Source organism: Zootoca vivipara, chromosome 7 (genome assembly GCF_965207765.1).
Source record: "Zootoca vivipara chromosome 7, rZooViv2.hap1.1, whole genome shotgun sequence".
In the NCBI taxonomy this organism is placed as follows: Eukaryota; Metazoa; Chordata; class Lepidosauria; order Squamata; family Lacertidae; genus Zootoca; species Zootoca vivipara.
The window spans coordinates 92,868,962-92,890,476 of NC_142590.1; the positions used below are offsets into that span (position 1 = coordinate 92,868,962).

The 21,515-nt window shown below is 48.5% G+C and overlaps 2 protein-coding genes across 9 annotated transcripts in view; one reads left to right on the plus strand and one right to left on the minus strand.

Annotated features, from left to right (window-relative positions):
* ASXL1 (ASXL transcriptional regulator 1) overlaps positions 1–14,645 on the plus strand; it is a 30,971-nt gene extending 16,326 nt beyond the window's left edge. For 2 of the 3 annotated variants that reach the window (XM_088674798.1, XM_060277393.2), the window contains 8 exons: positions 2,365–2,462; positions 3,371–3,464; positions 4,576–4,725; positions 5,756–5,919; positions 6,018–6,114; positions 7,949–8,054; positions 8,596–9,181; positions 10,210–14,645. In XM_088674798.1, the coding sequence (XP_088530924.1) occupies positions 2,365–2,462; positions 3,371–3,464; positions 4,576–4,725; positions 5,756–5,919; positions 6,018–6,114; positions 7,949–8,054; positions 8,596–9,181; positions 10,210–13,023 (4,109 nt within the window). In that variant the 3' untranslated portion in view covers positions 13,024–14,645. The remainder of the gene's footprint in view (positions 1–2,364; positions 2,463–3,370; positions 3,465–4,575; positions 4,726–5,755; positions 5,920–6,017; positions 6,115–7,948; positions 8,055–8,595; positions 9,182–10,209) is intronic. The other variant, XM_088674799.1, reaches the window with a different exon arrangement.
* Positions 14,646–16,002: 1,357 nt separating this feature from the next.
* Positions 16,003–21,515, minus strand: part of NOL4L (nucleolar protein 4 like) — a 125,921-nt gene continuing 120,408 nt past the window's right edge. For 5 of the 6 annotated variants that reach the window (XM_088674800.1, XM_088674801.1, XM_088674802.1 and 2 more), the window contains one exon: positions 18,983–20,309. In XM_088674800.1, coding sequence (XP_088530926.1) covers positions 20,101–20,309 — 209 coding nt within the window. In that variant the 3' untranslated portion in view covers positions 18,983–20,100. Of the gene's footprint in view, positions 20,310–21,515 lie in introns of all 6 variants that reach the window. The other variant, XM_035121756.3, reaches the window with a different exon arrangement.

Consider the following 21,515-nt stretch of genomic DNA (forward strand, 5'->3'; position numbering starts at 1 on the left):
ATATTCATATACTGCTGTATCATAAACAGCAGTTTACAACAATATAAAATCATAAAACCAAACAATAACATCATGAAAAGTTAAAAGCAAAAAGAAATCAAAAACAAGCATCACATCAAGACACCATTGTTGGGGGTTGTAAAGAGTAAGGTTACCATAACTTCCGTCATAGAGCTTCAATATGTTGATGACATATTGGAAAATGTTTATCACTTTTCCTACCTGGGCAGTTATTTTTCCACAAGGGCCAACATGGATGCTGAAATCCAGCATTGCCTGAGTTCTGTGAATGCGGCTTTCGCCCGATTGAAGTGCAGAGTGTTTGAGGACCGGGACATTCACAGGGAAACCAAAAAGCTTGTTTACAAAGCTATTGTACTACCAACATTTCTGAACACTTGTGGAAAAATGGACTGCTTATAAACACTATCTCCAGCACCCCAAAACTTTCTATCAACGGTATCTCCCCAAAATTTTACATATCACTTGGGAAGACAGGCGAACTAATGCCAGTATACTGGAAGAAGCAAAGATCACCAGTGTCGAAGCAACGATTCTTCAATGTCAACTTCGTTGGACTGGTCATGTTTGGATGCCTGATTATCATCTTCCAAAGCAACTACTCTATTCTGAACTTAAAAATGGAAAGCGTAATGCTGGTGGTCAACAAAAGAGGTTTAAAGACTCTCTCAAGGCAAATCTAAAAAAAATGTAGTGTAAACACCGACAACTGGGAAACATTGGCCTGCGAGCGCTCCAGTTGGAGAACAGCCTTTACCAAAGGTGTCATGGACTTGGAAGACGCTCAAACTCAGGACGAAAGGGAGAAACGTGCTAAGAGGAAGGCACATTCAGCAAACCCTCACCATGATCAACTCCCGCCTGGAAACCTATGTCCCCACTGTGGAAGGATGTGTGGATCCAGAATTGGCCTCCAGAGTCACTTATAGACTCGCTGTTAAGACTGTGTTCATTGAAAACAATCTTACTCAGCTACGAGGGATCGCCAGAGTAGAAGACTACTCTTAATTGGCTGCCTATACCTGGTAGAGTAGAAAAGTTTTCAGCAAGCGTTTAAAAGTTGGCAACAGAAGGCAACAACAGAATATCCACAGGACTGGGCTGATGACACTAAAGGCTGTTTTCCCACTGTTGTCACATAAGCCTCACCAACTCGGGGAGCCTGCCTGGTTTCAGTAAGCAGGAAGTTCCAGACTATAGTTCCTGTCATGCTTGAAATAGAATTCCTTTCAAGTGGAGACCAAGTGGCACTTGTAAAAATGTCAGTTCTACAGATCAAGGTGGTTGAGTGGGCAGATGTGGGGTAAGGTGAACCTTCAAGTAAACGAGTCCCAAGTTGTTATGGGTTTTATATGCCAATAGCAACACCTTGAATTGTTCCACTAACAGATTGGCAGCCAGTGCAGATCTTTAAGCAGAGGTGTAATTGTCATTAATTCTACTCATATTGATCCAGAGCAGAACTCCAACGTATAGTTAGCAGAGTAAAAACTTAAACACGTTGCAGAATTCACCAATAAATTAATAAATAAATAGATCAGAGGAGATTAGTATTTCATCCAGCAGAGCTTTACTGCTACTGAAGGCAAATGAGCATAATGGTCACAAATCAAATACATTCAGGATTGGCACTATCCATAAGAAATCCAATTGCAGCAGACGTAACTTAAACTTACAATAACTTATAAGAAGACTAAAACCTTAACACTATATACAGAACACCACACCAGAATGAAAAAGAGATAAAAAAGAGTGAAACCCAGGCTCCTTCTGGAATTATTATTATAGTCAGCATGACCTTGACAGAACGCCAGCTGTACTCAGGAATAACCCAAACATCATGAACTTTCTGCTTGTTTCTTTCACACAGAGAAGCTTCCAGAAGCCTCTTAGATTAAGTAGAATAGGAAATATATCTACACATCAGATCAATACTTTCTGTACCAAAAAATGCAAACTGACAGTAATATGCTGACATGGTTTCACTCCTGTGAGCAACCATACTGCAGCATTCTGCACAAATTGCAGTTTCCTTACCAAGCACAAGGAAAGTCCCACATTGCTGTAATCCAGTCCTAGATTCACCAGTGCCTGGATTACCATGGTCAAGATGCCTCAGTCCAGGAATGTCCAGAGTTGCTGTACCAGCTTCATCTGGCAAAAGGCACTCCTTGCCACTGAGGCTACCTGAGTCTCCAGTGATGAAGCTGGATCCAGAACTGCTTACCTGCTTCTTCAGAGGAAGTGCAGCCCTGTCAAGGGCAGACAATTGGCCAATCCTGAGCTGCTTGTTTCGTCCACCAGTGTTGATGGGATAAATTTTTATTTTTATTTTCATTTCAGTATCTCTAGATGAAACCTCATCAAGCGCCTCTTGTTCCACTGAGCCTCAGAGCAAGAATGTACCTCCTGTCCGGGAGAGCCATAGAGCAGCTTCACAGGTAGAATGGGGGCATTTGACTGGGGGTTTATGGGAAGTGGGGCAAAGCAGAATACATCAGAAAGGATAACAATGCATATAAACTTTTTAAGTTAAAGAAGAAGTAAAAATAAAAGAAGGGCTTAACAGAGCTCTGGTGGAGTAGAAGGAGAAATCTCCAGCTGCACAGGTTGACATGCCATGGCAGTTCTTAGCTCTTCTGCAAAATCTCTCCTTCAGCGGCTGCTATCCCCGATGGCTGAGTTCTGCCTCCACGATTGGAGGCAGAGTGCTTCTGAATACCAGTTGTTGGGATTCACAGGTGGGGAGAGTGCCCTTGCAAGATTGAGCAGGTAGTCTAGAATTGCTGCATAGAAGGGCCACATAAATCTCCTGCTCCAGGTAGGTACCTGTCCAGATTTTTGCTGAAAGAATCCAATGATGTAGATTTGACAGTTCGTCCAAGTATATCCCTCCCCTCCCACCACTTACTGACTTGGCCATAATACTTCAAAATGGAGTGCCACTTGGCTCTTTAGGAATGAAACACAATAGGAAGTTCATAGTTTGCGTACGGTCTGCACTGTGGCTTCTTCAGAATGTTCATCTGGCTGCTTATGTGCTTGAAGATTAACCGATTAACCATGTAGGTGTGTCTTGGATTGAAGCAGAGTCACTGTGATTGGGGAATTCAACTTTGAGTTAGTTTACCCAGGTACACTACCTTAGTTAGGGCTTAACCAGCAGTGAGACTCTTTACTTGCTTCCTGGCTTTTTTTGCCTCTAGCCTTTAATATAAACCTACCTTTCTAAATACATAAATTTGCCTTTTGCCTTGTCCTCGGTGAATATTGCAGATATCTGTGCTATGAATATGCCTGATACTTCCTCACCAGCGCTGTGTTTCTTTTGGTCTTTCCTGGGACACAGGCAAGCAAACAGAAGAAAAAGACAGGAGTGATGCTTCCTCGGGTAGTTTTGACTCCTCTGAAAGTAAATGGTGCTCATATGGAAACTTCTTCAGGTGAGCCAACTCCCCAGCCCCATTGACTTTGCACGTCTACATGAGCTCTCCAGTACCAAACCACTATCTGGCACCTCTCACAGGAGCTTCTGAGGGCCATGCACAACAGAGATTCTTTGGCACTTTTTAGGTCTGCTAGGGCTCTGTGCTACACATTGTACCTTGTTCCGAATACGGCTCACTGGGAAATTGGTTTAAAGTGTCTCCTAGGCTTTTTGTTCCATCCCTGACTTTACTTAACACTATTATTTTAACAGAAGAGAAGAAAGCAATAGCCACAGCAGCCTCCACCCGGCCTCTGAGGTTGTAGATACTTGTAGGGCCTCAGCATGGGTGGCCTTTTTTCAGATCCTTGTTCTTGGAACATTCTTGGGTTGTTGTTTTTTTAGTAGATCATTTTTATTAAATTTGCAAAAATATAGAAATACAAAAAAATCCACAAAAATGAGATGGAAAAAAGGTTGTTAGCAGATTAAAATCTTTTACCTTCATCCACCTCATAGCGTTGCTGCAAGGAAAAATTAGAGACATTTCTACTCTAAAATAATAATATTTTTTATTCAATTTATATACTGCCCTTCCTTCATCCAAGGATCACTGGAGTGATTTGCAGTACGAAAACCATCAATATTACCACCATCAAACTATCCTAATCATTTACATGGTGCTTACATCTCGACACTATATAAAAAGAAAAGAATGAGAAGCTCTCTCAGCAGGCTTAGAGGCTGAAGACAGACAGGAAGGGAAGTAATTGTTGCCAAGCATGACAAGGGGTAAAGGGGGCTTTGAAACCAGAGGGGACTGGGTGGGGCTTCTCCTTTCCTGTTCAGCTGCCTATCCCTTTCTGCGCTTATTCTCACTTCCTGCCTCCACCGCCCCAAAAAACCAAGATAATGGGAGCTGGAATAAATTGTGCAAACTGAGTACTGTAATGTCAAGATTTGGGTTTCTGTAGCGTGCCATTTGCTCACCTGGCCATACCCTTACCTATCCGAGCCATAGCTACTTACTTTGGTGGAGGTTGTGTTTAATAATAGTAAGGTCCAGTGAGGAATGTGGGGAGTGTTTAATGTTGTCTCGTGGGGTACTCCTTGCTCACTGGTTTCAGGGTTCACAGGGAGACAAGTTGGTGGTGAAAGCAGCAGCAGCAGCAGCAGCAGCTCCTCTGCCCTGAGTGGCAACACTGCTATACGCAGCAGGACAGAAATCGGCAGGGACCCTCCACAGCTGATCCGAGGATTCCGGAAACCCACAAGTGGTAGGTGAAGTCTGTGTCTGTGTCTGTATCGAGATTTCTTGCTTCAAACAGAAGGAGCCCGGGGCTTTTACAGTATAGGCAAGTCCAGGCGGCATTAAGTTCTGCCTTGGAAGTCCTGCTTTTTGTACCATCACCTCAGACCAGCGCATTTATTTCTATAGGCTTTTAATGTGTAGTTTTGCTGATTTTTGGAATTTGCTGTCTTTAGATGGCAATGTGCTGAATTTATATTTTTGTAATTGATGATAAGGGTTGTTGTTGTTGTTGTTCATTGCATTGCCCTGTGGGCAGAACAATATAGAGCACTGCATAATTTTAACCTTCCTCTAGACTCCTGTGAGTAAACAAACTCCATACAAATCCTCAAGGAGCAGGAACGAAGAGAATCAGTTACTGTACTTGTGCAGGACTATATTTAAAGTTTCTGATAGAATCTTAAATGTTCTAACTGGGGATAAAGTGATAGGCTGTTCACTTTTCTCCGTTAAAATCATTCGTAAAGCATGCTTGGTTTGTGTCTCTTCTACCACCACCGCATGAGCTGGTGGTGTTTTCCTGTGGTGCTTTTTTAAATGGCTGGAGGTGGGTGCTCCTGTTGGCCCCTGAAGTATAGGGTTGGGAGGTGTTCATTGTCTGAAGCAAGCAGCCCCAGGCCAGTTCTCTCTCCTTTGGGGGCCTGTCATTTTGCTTGGGGGGGGGTCGTTGCTACACTCATTCATCCACACATCTGTCCAGACACACTCCAGCTGTTTTCCTCCTGGAGCAGAAAGCTCTTTAGGCAGGAGGCCTCAGTGGTTTCAGAGTGGCTCCTTTGTGCTTGGCATTCAGGTGAGGCCAAGGTCTTTTGAAAGACCTAATTGTTCAAGCTGCCTGTATCGGCCTCTACTGCTGTCTGTGTTGATTTGTGGAAACCTGCTTGGAAGCGACTTTTGTGTTTTGGAGGGCTGCAGCTACCGGGTTGCGGGCAGGGCCTCTTGAATGTGGACTGTGTAAATATTCCTGCTTTTATGAGACTCTTCGGAAACTGCAGGACAAATGAAGAGGAACCGAGGCGATGATGTAGACTTTGAGACGCCTGGCTCCATTCTCGTCAACACAAACCTGCGAGCGCTGATAAATTCCAGGACCTTCAATGTTTTGCCCCTGCACTTCCAGCAGCAGCTCCTTCTCCTTCTCCCTGAAGTGGACAGGCAGGTATGGATCCCCACCAGCCATGTCTTCGAGTGCTTTTGCCCCTCTGTTTTGCAACACTTGTGCATGCTTCTCATCCGCTGTGGTTTCTTTCCTTTTAGGCTGGGACGGATGGGCTGATGCGGCTTAGTGGGAGCGCTCTGAATAATGAGTTCTTCACCCACGCTGCCCAGAGCTGGAGAGAGAGGCTGGCTGATGGTAGGTGCCCTGGTTCTTGCCTGGGGTGGAGTGCCTGCTTTGGTAGAGGCCAGGCAGTACAGAATACACTTAAAGTCAAACTCCCCGGATCCTGCTTTGTGGTTGTGCAAGTCACTCTGCCCCTCTGGCTGCCTGTTTCGATTTATGAGGTGGCAGGAGAGCAGGATCCAAACAGTCTTAACAGAAACATTGGCGGCTTTTTCCCCAGTCTCAGCATCCATCTTCTTTGCTGACCTTCCACCTTGCAGGCAGATTCAGTAAAATCTAATTCTGTCTGCTTTAGCAACAAAGCCTGTTGGAGTGCAAGGCCTTGGATGCCTCCGGCTCTGCTCAGTTGTGTAAGGTGACTTGGGGAAAAAAATCTGTAGGAAGCTTCTGGTGGATTATGAGGCATTGGTGGTGATACCTCTGTATTTTCTGGGCAGATCATCAATCTGGCTCTTAAGTATTTTGAATGATCTGCACGGCTCAGAAGTACAGTGGTACCTCCGTTTTTTAATGTCTCGGAAGTTGAACGTTGCGGTTTTCGAATGCTGAAAACCCGGAAGTATCCGTTTTCGAACGCGCCTCAGAAGTCGAACGGCTTCCGCTGAGGGCCCCCCCCCCAATTTTCTCTATTGAATTTGCCGACCGCCCTTTGCGCCTCGGTTTTCTAATGTTTCAGAAGTCGAACGGTCTTCTGGAATGGATTACGTTCGAAAACCGGGGTACCGCTGTACTTTCACCTCCTAGGCCAGAAAGCCAGCCTAAAATCAGAGACTCATGCAATTGTTTTTATGGATTTATTTTTAGCCAACTTGATCAATGTATATTTTTAGTGAAAAGGCAGGGTATATACTATCCTTTCAGCTCTGAGTCTGTATTAAAAGATCAAAGATCCTCATCTTGCTGAATCCCTGGAGGGAGTAATCATTAAAGAGGAAGGCAGCTAAAATACTTTTAGGTTTCCTTTTACAGTGGTACCTTGACTTCCAAATGCCTCGACTTACAAAGGTTTTGACTTACGAAGAGCGCCACGGAACGGATCGCCTTCGTAAGTCGAGGTACTACTGTATCTCCCTTTCAATGATAACAGCTTTTGGCACCAACTTGGATTCTAAGAAACCTTTGAGCGTCTGCCATGGAGCCACTTTGTTGCAAATGATTCTGGGTTTTGTTCTAACCTAGGGCACCCTCTTTGGCACTGACATTGTTCTCATGCAAACTGAGTAGGTGCCTCGGATCTTGCCCAGGCTGTCCTGTAGCTATACATTGCAGGGGACAATTAGTTGTGTGGTGAACAAGCTGCGTTTGTGGGAAAACCTCGTTCACCATTGTTTGTTTCCTCATTGAGGAACCCCTGAAACGCTGGGGAAAACGCCAAGGTTCCCCGGATCATGGCTCCCCTGTTGCTCTGAAGCATTCAGTTGCATCCAACAGGGCTTCTTCTCCTTGCTCTCCTTTTCTCATGCGCCCTCTGGAGCTGATCTTGGAGGTGCATGAGGGACTGCAGGGGAGAGGAAAGGGGAGATCTGTTGCGAAAGCGGAATGGCAGCATTTAAGACAGTTAGAAGAACTCTGTCAGTTAAAGAAAAAGTTGTTCAGCAAAGCATTCAGCAAAGCTTCCCCACGTTGATCGGTTTTTAAAAATGGTTTTGCCCCAATTACTGCTGTCCCTTTAGTACCAGGGCAGAGTCCCCCAGAGATCATTACAGCTCACCTGACAAGATCGCAGAAGTATAGTCTCTTCTGCCCTGGACTTAACCCTGCCATGCACTTTCCTGATGTGACGTTTGTTGAGTTGAGATACTAACGCCTGCTGCTTTCAGCTTCTCATTGTTGGTTTTTTTTGCAGGGGAGTTTACTCATGAAATGCAGGTTCGTATAAGACAAGAAATGGAGAAGGAAAAGAAAACAGAACAGTGGAAGGAGAAGTTTTTTGAGGACTACTATGGGCAAAAGTAAGTGGGTGTTCTTATTGAATACCTTTAAAAAAAACAAAACCACAAGCTAACTTCACCTGTTTCTGTGCCATCACTTGTGGGGGGGGGGAGTGTAGTGTTGCAAGGGGGCCTGCAGAGGTTTAACTCTCTTGGAGGCCACAGTTCACCATCTCTACCTCCAACCTTTAATTTTTAAAATGAATTTCTACAAGTGATATCCAGTCAAGTCATAATTGGAATAGACTAATCTAATTGAATTGACCGAAGTTACTAATGTTGGCTATCACCCTAGGAGGTCTTTTAATTTGCAAGGGCAATTAAAGTTCTGGCGAATGAAGGCAATGGGTTGACTTAGCAAGAATTTGCACTTTTTAAAAATGCTGTAGAAATTCAACGCAGAATTGCTTTATAATGTACAGCAACCTAAGTTTATCCTGAGGTGCCCCAGTTGATCTTGGCTACTGGCTCAGACAGTGTCAAGTTCCAGTAGAATCAGCAGTTATACAATTAACTAATTCAGGGTTCCTTTCACTTCCTGCCTTGTGTCCCTGACGTACAGGCTGGGCTTGACTCGTGAGGAGCCTCAGCAAGAAAAAGCAGTTCCAGTCAACAGAGAGACCAGGGCTGCCTCAGCCTCCCAAGAGGAACCTCCAAGGGTGCAGCGTGGCCCTGTCACCCGGCAGCGAGACAGACACTTGAAGAAGTGTGCCCTCCGGTGCAGAACCCGGGCGAGCCTGAGCAAACTGTGTGAGGCAGAGCATGTGGAGGCTGCCAAAGAGCCACCGTCCCCAGAGCCGAAGTCCCCCAGTCAGAGGGACGCGAAGCCAGAAGTGGACTTGTGTGAAAGGAGCCGGGTGTCTCCAAAACCGGAGATTCCGCCTGAGGCAACCAGGATCCAGAGCAAGGTGGAAGATGTGGTGTCGGCAGCCACGGCGTTGGGGAGAATCCCCAGCCTGCCCCAGGAGCCACAAGACCAGGAGTCCAAGGAGCAGAAGAGAAAGTGCTTTGAGCAGGCTGCCTCTGCCTCCTTCCCCGAGAAGAAGCCCCGGCTTGAAGATCGTCAGTCCTTTCGTAACACAATTGAAAGTGTTCACCCAGAAAAGCCACAGCCCACCAAAGAGGAACCCAAAGTCCCACCCATCCGGGTAGGTAACAGCCTCATACCAGGTCATACAGGCCTTTGGGGACCAGGGCTAGAGCGTCCTGAAGCAGCCTGTGTTCAATAGTCTCCCTCTCCCTCTCTCTCTTCCTCCCTCCCTCCCTCCCCCTCTGGGCCATGGGTAGGGAAGGAAGGCAAGCAAGCAGGTGGATGAGCTTGGGAAAGCCTTCCCTCCCTCAGAAAGAAAGCTTACGGTATTCTCTCTTCTGTTTGCTTGTATGTAAATGGAGGGGTGCCTATTACAGTTACTTCCAACTTTTGCTTGGTTCAGCATAGCTTAAATGTACCCACGCCATTAACAGCTTTGGGCCCCTTCCCCTCACCTTAACTTTTGAGAGCCTCTCCCACACCCTCCGCCCCAGTCCCATTTGGGTACAGTCCCTAGAGCTTCACTCTTAGCATAGCTTCAGCTTGCACCTTCCGGGTGAGAAAAGGCCTGAGTTGGAAGGTTTTTCCAGGGCATACAGATTTTTAAAGAAGTGTTTTATTTGCTGCCTGCCCAGAGCTCAAGGTTCTTGCAAAAACAATGAAACACATTAAAAAGCAAAATAAAAAAATTCCTTCAGTAGCACCTTAAAGACCAACTAAGTTTATATTTTGGTATGAGCTTTCGTGTGCATGCACACTTCTTCAGATATACTGTGTATCTGAAGAAGTGTGCATGCACACGAAAGCTCATACCAAAATATAAACTTAGTTGGTCTTTAAGGTGCTACTGAAGGAAATTTTTTATTTTGCTTCGACTCAGACCAACACTGCTACCTACCTGTAACATTAAAAAGCAGTACAACAGAAACCCAACTAGCTTATCAGATACTCCTTCTTCCTAGAACTCAGGTAATGAATACCTGACTGCATTCCCAGAATTTTTTTGAGAATAACAGTTGAAATGACATGCTTGCAGGTTTTCTGGAGCCCCATCAAGGGCTCCTGTGCAGTAATTCTAAAGCACACATACACAAGCACCAGCACATTGTGTAAAACTGTTGTTGTTCTTGTCTGCTTGTTTTACAGATTCAACTTTCCCGCATCAAACCCCCCTGGGTGGTTAAAGGTCAGCCAGCCTACCAGATATGTCCTAGGATTATCCCCAATACAGAACCCTCCAGCCAGGACAGAAACGGGGACTCAGCCTCTGCTGACTTTAAGGCCTGTGCTGTGCAAGGCAGGATCCAGCGAGAGGCTGCTTCTCCTGCCACCGCCATTGGAGGTGGGGGTGGGCCGGGAGGAGGTGGAAGGAACACGGATGAAGGCGGTGGTGGTGGTGGCAGCAGCGGCTGCAGGATCCGGCAGTCCAGTCACCGCCCCAAATACTGGAGATCGAAGAGAACTCGTGGGAAGTGCAGGTCAGATTTACAGCGAGCACAGCTACTGTCGTTTTCACACCTAGAAGAGGAGACCGGCTTTGAGCTGGCCAAAGTGAACGCTTGCGTGCAAAAGACCTCTTCCCCACAGGCTGAGGGAGATGTTGCGTTTGGGCAGGCCTCCAGCCTGACTTCACTTCGGTCTGAAGGTGCTACCCAGCTTGCAGATGCTTCCGGGGGCAGCTGCTTTGGAGGCGCTGTGGCCGAGCCGTCTCTTGGTCACATAGCCACGGAGACGCCAGTGGGCAGCTCTGGGCAGCTCCCAAGTGATACAAGTAGTGAACAGCCTCCAGGTGCTGCTTCCCAAGAGGGATGTGGTAGGAAGGAGGGAAGTGAATTTTCTCCAAGCAGCAAACAAAGCCGTTCTCCAGTGGCTCTCTTCAAAGGTGCAAGTAGAACAGAAGGGCATGAGCACGGCCACTGTTCCCCTCCAAATTGTGCCTCTATTCTGAAAGAAACCACCTCTGGTACTTCTAGCCGTACCACTGGTCTGGAGAGCAAACTGGAAAGGGGGCTAGACATGACATCTGGCCCAAACATAGAGGAGCATATCCCTAATCCAGAGAACTCCAGCATTGTCGGGACAGAGGAACTCTCCTCACAGTTCCACATGTCCCCAAGCCAGCTGGCCCCACAGCGGCACAAAAGAGAAACGCCAAGCGGGCTACACAACACCAGCAAGGATGAAGCTTCTCTGTCGAAGCCATTGCTGCTGTCTGAAGACTTAAAGGCTTCCCACAGCAGTTGCCTTCCCCCGTGGGAGGTGTTGCTGAGGACAGGAGTGGAGACAGGCGGACAGCAGGCGAAGGCCAAGCCAAGCACCAGCTCCTCCAGTGACGAGGAAACCAGGAGCATTCTGAGTGAGACAACGGAGACGGCATCTGACTTGGAAGCTGAGCTGACGGATGAGAGTGCAGAGTTGGGGCAGGACTACAGCAAAGCTACCGAGAAAGGGGCTGATCGTGATAGGGGCCACCAGGAGGAATATAACAGGATCAAATCAGAAAGTTTGGTTAGAACTGACACTTCCTTGTGCAGGGAGGGCTTGCCGCCAGAAGCAGGGGCCACCAACACCTGTCAGCCGCAGGCATCTCGTCTGCAGGAAGCTTGTGAATCTTCCCTCCATGTTGATGCAGAAGGCCAGGAAAGACCTCTGGTGGTGGAGACCCCCAAGCCTCTGTCTATAGAAGCAAGCAACCCTCTGGTGGTTCAGTTGCTCAAGGGGCGACTGCCTCTCAAAACAGTTCTTCCAGGGGCTCATAGCAGCCCTAACATAGTAGCTGCAGCCTCCTCTCTGAACAAAGTTTGCTCTTTCCCAATGGAGAGGCAGTGCAAGAGTTCCCTTTCCCAAAAGCCCTCTAGGGTTGAGGGGTTGGACACAAGTGGCAAAGTCGGCAATGGATACTGTGCACCGAGGTTTCCGAGGGACTTCCCCAAGAGGCAGTGCACTTCTGGCCCAACACCTTTGCCTATGGAGAGGGTAGAGAAGGGACCAGAGAAAAGCTCAGGCTCTCCAGATCAAGCAGTGGGTACTTCCCAGGAACCTGATAAGCTGGGCCTGGGAGGAGCAACATTCTCTTCCTGCACTTACAAAAATCGAAAAGATTCCTCTGCTGCTGTCTCTGCAGAATCTGTTGCCCCTGGGAACCCAGAAGAGAAGCTGAAAGCAACCGGCACAACCTCTCTGGGTCCAGATCAACCAAGAGGAGGAGCTCTTGGGAAGAAGGTCTTTGGCTCTGGCTTCCCCTGCAGTGCAGCCTCCAGAGCCCAGCACCCCAGAATCCTGGAACCCTCCCCCATCCTGGGCATGCTTTCACACAGTAAGCCACTGCCGCCCCCCAAGAGTGCCACGCTTGGACATGGCGTGCAAGTCACAAGGGAAGACTGGCCTCCGAAGCAGCGTGCGCATGTTGGAGGAGGTGGTGGCAGAGGAGTGGAGAACAAGAAGGTCCTGCCATGCTCTGGCCCAGCCAAGAGGAACGTGGAGAAGAGGAAGGAGGCCCCTCCAAGTCCTGTGGAGCTGCTGGAGCACCTGCAAAGTAGCCCTCTTGTTGGGAACTTGCCCTTTTTCAAGTGGCCAAGGGAACTGGGGAAGGGACTTGCCCAACCCCTGGAGCCTTCCTCCATCCCTTCCCAGCTCAACATCAAGCAGGCGTTTTACGGGAAGCTTTCAAAGCTGCAGCTGAATTCTGCTGGCTTTAATTACGCCTCCAACGTGCCAGGCTTCCCCAAGAGCCTTGCAGGAAGTATGATGCAGCTAAGCCACAAAGCGAACTTTGCCGCGTCCCGTGGCATGTCCCTCTCTGCACAGATGTTTGCCGATAGCGGCAGCATGGAAGAGATTTCACTCAAGTGTTCATGCAGCCTTAAAGCCATGATCATGTGCAAAGGCTGTGGGGCGTTTTGTCATGACGACTGTATTGGCCCCTCCAAGCTTTGTGTGTTGTGCCTTGTGGTAAGATGATGAATTACGGCCCTGGAAGGGAGGGGGGAGCTGTATATTTCGTGTGTCTGTTTTGATAACGAGGATTCTGGAATCTGTACACAAAATATTCTGGTCATAATAGAGGCAAATGTTAGCACTGTATATTTGATTTTCCTGCTAGGATTGGACCATCCCATTTCTGAAGGGTTCCCTGCCCCCACCCACAAGAATTGCTGAACATTCTGCTTGCTTAATGCTTTCCTTGGCACTGGTGATTAGTGTTCCTTGAGCCCTTTGAGGAGGGAGGGTTTGCTCCATGGGAACTGGAGCCAGCACCATCCTTTTTCTTTTTCTTTTTAGCGGCTGGGTTAAGTAGACCCTGCTTGGCAGGGGGAGCAGAATTCAGTCTTCCATTCTCCCTTCCTGCAACCTCCCTGGCTTGGGTTGGGGGGGAGAGGTGGTTGTTTTTCTAGATCCTTCCACTTAAGAGAGAGCAGGAAATAAATGGTTGTGGGCTTCAGGGCTGGACTGCAGGGCGAGGGTCACCACTGAGATAGTGAGTGTGGTGTCATCTTCCGTATTGTGTGCAGCTGTGTCAGGGCGCAGGCTTTGGCTGTCATTGTCTTCTGTCGCAGGCAGCCTCTGCGCCAGAGGAATTGTAACCACCAAGGGAAAGTGGGGCTGGGTGTGATCTTTATACTTTCTAAGCAGTCTCTCATACTTTTTGTTCTTGGGTGTAAAAAGTGAAATGTTTGGCTCCTATATGTACCCTCTATGCATCTGTTGGATCATGTATTTATATGTTGTACACAGTACTGGGCAATTCTGTAAATTGATGTTAATGTACATAAAATGGTTTTTTAAAATTCCTTTATTTTTCAGGCTGCAGCAGTATTGCATTAAAGTGGTGTTGGTTACTAATTGCTGTCCATAATTGGAGCTGCTGTGTTCTGTCCTGCCTCACGCCTGCAACGGCCTCTCCTGCTCTTTGAGCGAGAGGTGCAGCGTTTGTTTCAGGTCTCGCTCAGCTGCTCTGGCTCCCGAGTTGTGCTTCTCACTGCCCCTCTTGTAACTCTAGAGGGAGCTGGAGGCAAGCGCTCAGGTGGCACGTTTAGCTGGTGGGAACAGGCAAGCCGGCGCGCCTCGCCACCTTGGGGTACCCTGCGTTGGCTGCAATGGGCTTCCCTCTTAAGGGGCGAGGGAGGAAGCAAAGACTCCATTTTCATTAGAGCAAATGGATAGTGAAGGTCAGTCATCTTCCTCTTCTCCTTTAGCTCCTACCTACCTCTTCCTTGACCGGACTCCTCTTTTTCATTAATTGTAGCCCTCCCCGCTCAAAAGCTATAGAAGTGTAAAACCTGGACCTCGTTTTCCAGAAAGGTTTACTCTTAAATCAATGTAGCAGCTTTTTAGTTGGAAACATGGAAATGAGAGAGGTTAAAAGAATTACGGTATTAAAGGCAACTAAGCTGATGGTCTAAAACCTGCTTACCAAAGATGGGGAGGGCAGAGTTGGGGCCCCTCACTCTGCACCCCCCCGGGGCCACTGTAGTGTACAGACTGATGCTGGTCTGGTGGGGAGGGGGAGTCCTCTCTGATGACCCCTGGTGTTGTATGTCCCTTGTGGTATTGGAAAAAAATAAACATTTTGAAAAAGCAAACTTGTGGTTTTAATCTTCCTTCTGATATCTCACCAGTTCCATGCATGGTAATTAGCAAGGAGCGATGTTATTGAGACTTGCTTCTTGTGCAGTGCAGTAACACAGCTCCCTGCTGGAAAGTATCCCACACTGAAGTTGCCCTTGGGGGGGGGGCTGCACTCCCCTAGGAAAAGATTTGCAGGTGGAAGGGGTGCTCCTGTATTCAATGCTGCCGGGAGGTTTGGGTAGTCTTGGTGGCCAGGATTGCCTTTTTCAGCTCTGGCTGGTTCACTAACTCCAACCGCTTCTGGAGGGAGATAACTCTGCCACCATACTCCATGCTCTGGTAACTGCCATATTGGATTGTTGCAAAGCACTGAATGTGGGGCTGCCCTTGAAGACAGCTCAGAAACTTTAGTTGGTCCAAAAATGCAGTGGCTACATTACTGGCTAGGGTTCTATTTAGCTCTCATATAGCGTGTGTTAAGGGACGCAGGTGGCGCTGTGGTCTCGACCACTGAGCCTCTTGGGCTTGCCGATCAGGTGGTCAGTGGTTCGAATCACCACGACGGGGTGAGCTCCCGTTGCTCGGTCCCAGCTCCTGCCATCCTAGCAGTTCGAAAGCACGTCAAAATGCAAGTAGATAAATAGGTACCGCTCCGGTGGGAAGGTAAACAGCGTTTCCATGCGCTTCTCTGGTTTCGCCAGAAGCAGCTTAGTCATGCTGGCCACATGACCCGGGGGGAAACTGCGGACAAACGTCATCTCCCTCGGCCAGTAAAGCGAGATGAGCACCGCAACCCCAGTCATTCGTGACTGGACTTAACGGTCAGGGCTCCTTTACTTTTAACGTGTGTTGAAACAGCTGCACTGGTTGCCAGTTTAGTTTTGGGCCCAATTCAAGGTGCTCACATTAGTGTTTGAAGCCCTCAATGACTCCGGCCCCAAATACCCAAAAGACCACCTCAGGTGCTGAGATTGGTAGACGAGGCCTCCTGGTGGTAGTTCCTCTGTCCTTGGAGGCCTGGAAGGTGGTAGACGGAGAGATGGCCTCTGTGGTGGCCTTTAAGCTATGGAACTCCCTCCCCGCACCCAGAGGTGCACCTAGCAACTTTATTATAAAACTGACAGCAAATGCTGAAGACAGGTGCCTGTTTACCCTGGCTTTTAGCATGAGGTGCATATATTTATTTGTTCAGAAGTTGTTTTAAACTGGTGTAATGTAATGTAACTCATCCTGGGGCCTTAAGAGTGAAGGGAGGACACTTAATTAATTAAAATAATAATAGATTGGACCAGAACACTGCTCTGTGTCGGCCTACAGATGGGAGAAGTCTACAGCTGCTTGGGAGAGCCATATTGGAAACTAGAAGATGCATTTCTGTTTGTTATACAGTGTTTATTAAGTAGATTCAGTCTTATAATATGATATACAGACTCAAAAAAATTCCACATACTTATGAAATCAGTGCATTTAGCAAGTAATACCATGGATGGAAAGAACCGCTCGATTTAAACAGCTCGTTGGTCTTTTAAGTGAATGGGACAAGGAGATTGGCCTGTGCTACTCATTTCACAAACAGAACAGAATTAAGTTGCATTACATAGAACAAACACACGTTCTAAGAATTAAAATATTAAGCCACATTTACTGGAAAAAGATCCACTGTATATAACACAAAAGTATTTCCATAGCACATGGAGGAGGAAGTGCCCATCTGCTTAGAAGAGCCACATGGAGTTGCATAGGTGCCTGTCAGGGAAGGTCTTTTTTAAGAATTCAACAGATTTAAGCCATAAAGTGTCACCTTCTCAAGCTGGTTTTAAGTGCCATTTCCTTCCTCTAGCGTCTCTAGGGAAGTGTGGGTGCCTCTTGGGCTTTGTCAATAGCTGCTGGAGGTCTCGTTCCTGGGTCATGCATGCCCCACAGCCCCCGTTTCTTGTGCCTTGGTGCTCAGGGAGCAGAAGACAGAATTAAGTAGTGCCATCCTGTGGGCTGGCTTAGCGAGGGAGATTCTAGCTGTTTGCTTTCACCTTAGTCCTACCGTATTAAAGATCCCGATAACTGATCTGGTCGCTGGAGACCATGGAATGGCTTGTGTACAAACCCTTTGGGTTGCAGCAGCACATCCCAGGAGTGGGGTGTGCATGTGCGCTTGTGCACAGAGATGGTCAGGGTGCCGATAAGAGAGTCTGTGGCTCTGCTAAGCAGATGAACAAGGGTGAGGGGGTGTCTCACCAAGAGCAGGTCTTGCAGAACACGGGATGTGCTGGGAGTTCTGTACATGTAAACAGTACACTTTCACTGAGTCCAAAGTCAGGAGCAAAAAGTACAAAGGTTCACATTGGTCTTAGGTAGATACAGGCGAAGAACTGAGCTGTACAGCTCTGAAACAACAACCAAACCGAACTTTCTCTAAAGCACCACTAAATTATATAAAAATCAGACCATGGACAGATTGTAGTTGGTATTCTGGTGAAATCACTAGGCTACCTTGTAAAAAGTTTTACAAAAAATTACAAATCAAAATCTTATTTAACTCTCTGAGTTCAAAGCAGCATTTCTCGTAAATGAACTGGTACTAAATGTTTCAGCCGTCTATGAGAGAGGGGAGGGCCTTCCAGTGTTGGGAGAATGTTGGGGGGGGGGTTTCCTACTTTGAATCCTGCGAATGCCTTTCCCTGGCCCAAAATGCTGCTATGGGGAAGGAACTTGTGGGTGGAGATTTCTCCTTGGTTTTTGTAAAAAAAGACCTGCCAGCCTATCCAGTTCTGTGGGCTCTTGTCCTGTTTTTAAGAACAGATAGGCTGGCCTTCTGCAGGAATCGGGGTCCCTACTCAATGGGGATCATCGGCTGAAGACCACAGAGATGTCCTAAGACAATTAGAGCTATAAACACACACACAAAAGATGGCTTCCGTGGCCCAAATGTGACCACAGATGCTATACTTACCTGAACTCCACCCAACCCTGATGTCGGTTGTGAGCCCCGGTTGGCTTTCCCATTGGGTCTCTTTCCATGAACCATATCAGATCAGTCTCAAAACATTCTAACCAGTGGTTTTAAAAACGAAAGCAGCAAAATACACACACGAAGCCAAGTTCCAAAGTGATCTAGTGAAGAGGACTCTAAAAAGTTACACCCGGGTGGGGTGGGGTGGGGTGGGGGAGAATTTACCTAAGCAGCCTGCTCTCTTGGGTAAACAGCCCCCCCCCACCTCATGGCTATGGCTCCTGGTGGTGCTTCCAGCAATGCGAAGGCCGCACATGACAAAACTGAACACCAGGATTTTATTAAGGACAGCGATTGTCTCTGCCACACTTTCAACGTTCAGGGTTGCACAAAAGCAGTGTGGTATGGACTGGTTCTTTCCTGGGCCTTTCACAATAATAAATATTTACAGAAAATCAAAGTTCAGAGGGAGAAGCAGCAGATCTCGCACACCTGGGTGTTCTCTGCTGCAGAGGAAATCAAGAGAGAAGTGGGGCTGGCAGGAGGGCCTTTCGCCAAAAGGCCGTCCCCTGCTTCCCTGGAACCCCTGGGGTGTCACTCGGTGGAACTCAAAGTAGAGAAACTCTGGGGATGTGAACTAGGATCAGGAATTCTCATGTGCAACAAAGCCACGCTCGTGGAGAAACAATGCAACCGAGCCATGAACAGCCGCAACTGCCAAGGGTCTGCAGTAGTTGGTTCCTGAGAACGTCTTGGGTACAAAATGTGGCTTAAAACCTAGTCTGATCCCAAGCAAATATACCGGGAAGAAAATTCCTCTCAAGCTAAAGTTGTTTCCATACAAACTGGGTGTAGGAATGGAGTGTTGGATTTCTTTCACCTCCTGAAACAAGGCGAATAAAAAGAAGCTCAGTTCCAATAGGAAAATGGCCCAGTATTCCTGGCCTATGGACCCTAAATGGGGGAGCTTCCAATAAGGAACTTAGGAGTGCTGCTGCTGCTGCAAATTTCTCCTAAACTTCGCAAGGGCTGGTACTCTGTAGCGCTTTCCCTAGCAAGCTGTGGCATCATGGGGAAGCTGGGGGGCAGAGAGGAGGTGTAGCCAATTCACCCCATCTCTGAGGCCCTGGGTTTTCTGGTGTCTTCTGCTGGCACTGAGCCATTCTCATGGCCTGGCACGGCTGCCTCATCTCCTCCATTCCTGATTTTAGCAGCGCTGAAAAAATATTGCACTGAGCAAAAAAGCAAGTGCATTTCGTGGGTGGAGAGGCATGGGTGGGGCTGTGGGAAGGAGAACTTGAGGGGAGAAAGAAATGGCTCAGCCCAGTTCCATCCATGCATCAGAAACTGGGCTTCTTGCAGGAGTCCTTTGCCTAGTTGGCTGCAAAAAAAGCCTTTTTTAAAAAAAACAAAAACAAAAACCTTCCAGGAATGACGTGAACAGGAAGCTGCATTTCGTCCCTTCCCTTTCCCCTTCATGTAGCTAATGCAACTCTGCCTTCAGCGAGCCCCTCCCCAAAAAAAAAAAAGTTAGGAAGGGCAGAGTTGCCCCCTACAGCGAGGAACAGGCCTGGTCTGCTGGCTCAAATGCCCCTGAGGGTGGACGACTGACTCTCCCCGAGTCTGGGAAAAAACCACAACGCAGAGTGAGGTAGAGTGTGGAGGAAGAAGGCTGGGCAGCAGCTGCTTCTCTTTTGGGCCCCAGGGGCTTTTCCTTTAAAGTGACCAGAGCAAGTCCTGCTAACTGGAAGTGGCTGGGGGGGCCAGGGCCAGGGCTGGCCTCTGAGCCCTGCGGCTTCTGCCATAGGGCTGCCTGGTGAAAAAGTGGGAGAAGAAGCAGTGTCTGCAGCTGATATCCTCATCCTTGCCCTCCAGCCCCCCAGGAACATGGGACGGAATGTGTGACGGTGCAGGATTAAACCTCCTCCTCATCTGACAGACACAAAAGTGGCAAATCTGTACAAACTCAAAAAATTCATTTTCCAAAAAAAGAAAGAAAAATAAATTAGGGGGTGTTAGGGAAATCACGGGGTGAGGGAAGAGAGGGAGAAGGGGAGGAGAAATCCTGGCAAGGGAGGGCCCGTTTCTCAATAAATATGGAATTTCTAAGACATGGAAGAGGCAGGAGAGGGGGGGAGGTGCTGGAAAGGGGGCTCTACAAAAGTAAATTCTGGCTGTGCCTGTAGCTCCATCCCCCCCAGCTCTCCCCACCCCAACGTCTTCCTCCCCCCCAAAAAATAGTCCTACATCTCTCCAGGCTGCAGGCCGGCTCCTTTGGGTCGGTGTTGGAGTGCACTGGCGCAGGCAGGTTCAAAAGGCAGGTCCTCAGGCCCTGGGCTCCTGCTCCAAGAAGAAACAGATCTTTTTGGATCCCACCTTATAAAAAAAAGTCAGAACCTGTGCCAGCTTGGAGGTGGTTGGTAGGCAGAGGAATGGCCAGTCCTGAGCAGATTATCAAAGGGAGCCCCTCTGCAAACAAAGGACAGTGTCTTCTGGCACAGGAGCCAAAGGGAGGCCAGCAGTCAGTTCTGCTGTAAAATGAGGTTTTCCAGTTCATCTGCAGAGCGGAGGAGGAAGGCTGCGGACTCCCGGTAGCCAGCGATCAGCTGCCGCACCGCACTGATCTCCGTGGGGCTGAGCTGGGCGGCTGGCACCCCCCTGTTCGTGCTGTTGGTGGTGGCAGGGGTGGGGGTACTGGGCGCCCCACTTTTCATGCTGAGGTCAGTGGGGCCTGCAGGCAAAGAGCAGGAGAGGGATGGTCAGGAAGGAAGCACAAAGGATGCTGCTAGCAGGCGGCCCACAGGAGAGCCCACCCTCCTCCCCAAAAGCCCTGTCGTAAGCCACTATGAGCCAAGGGGCAAAGCGGGGCACATGTTTAAAGAAACGGAGGAACACCCACATGTATATCTGAAGAAGTGTGCATGCACACGAAAGCTCATACCAATGACAAACTTAGTTGGTCTGTAAGGTGCTTCTGGGAATTTTTTAATGTTTATCAGCAAGCGATGGCTGCTTGGGCTCTGGGACCACATTGCTCCCCAAACAGTCCCTCATGCACACAAATGTGTCTGTGGCTGCTTCCAGAAGGAAGGCAAGGCAGGGCAGCCCAGAGGTGTGGACAGCTTTGGGCAAGCTTGACAGGCCAACCATTTGCCCTAAGCAAGGCGCAGGAGATGGGACAAGGAGCCCTGAATGGAGAGAAAGCAACCAAGCTGGGAAAGTGCCAAGCAGAAGAAGGCCTGAGGCCCCAGGGCTCTCCAGCAGAGGAAGGGCAAATGCCCCCCGATCAGGGTGCACCCGAGGACCCGCAATCTTCAGGGAGCAAAATGCATTGCCCTCTCCTCCTCTCACTCAAGGGGATTAGGCTTCAGTGGCTGGAGCCCAGGGTGGGATCTTGCTTCAGAGTTAAGAGGCATTAGGAAGGGATGAGAAGCGTTAATCCCAGAGAGGCATCTTTTGCGGCTCCAGAAATCACATCCTTCCAGCGAGGGCAAGCTGGGAGTGAGTGGAAGGAGGGCCAGAGGCCACTGAGGCACACCTCACGACATGCACTCAGAGACTTGTCGTGTGGACACTGGACACAACAAAGGATCCTCCCTCCATTCCTGAAAACCAGCAGGGCCAAAATGGCGGGGGGTTCACACTTCCACATTTTGCCAAAGGGCCCCCAGAGTCTCCTGTTCCTGAGCCCAAAGGCACAAATGCACAAGGCGAGGGGCTGCTGTGTTGGCTCACAAGACTCTGGCCTTTGCCTGGACTCACCCCCTTTGAGGGCAACACCTGAGCAGAAGTGGAAGGCAGCCAGGGCACAGCAGGGCATTCTCCAGCCTGAGGGCTGCATGCCCTTGTGGGGGACCTTCCACAAGCCACATGCCAGTAGGGAGTGCAGACAGACACAAAAGGGGGCGGCAGAGTCACCCCCACACTTTCTCTTTTT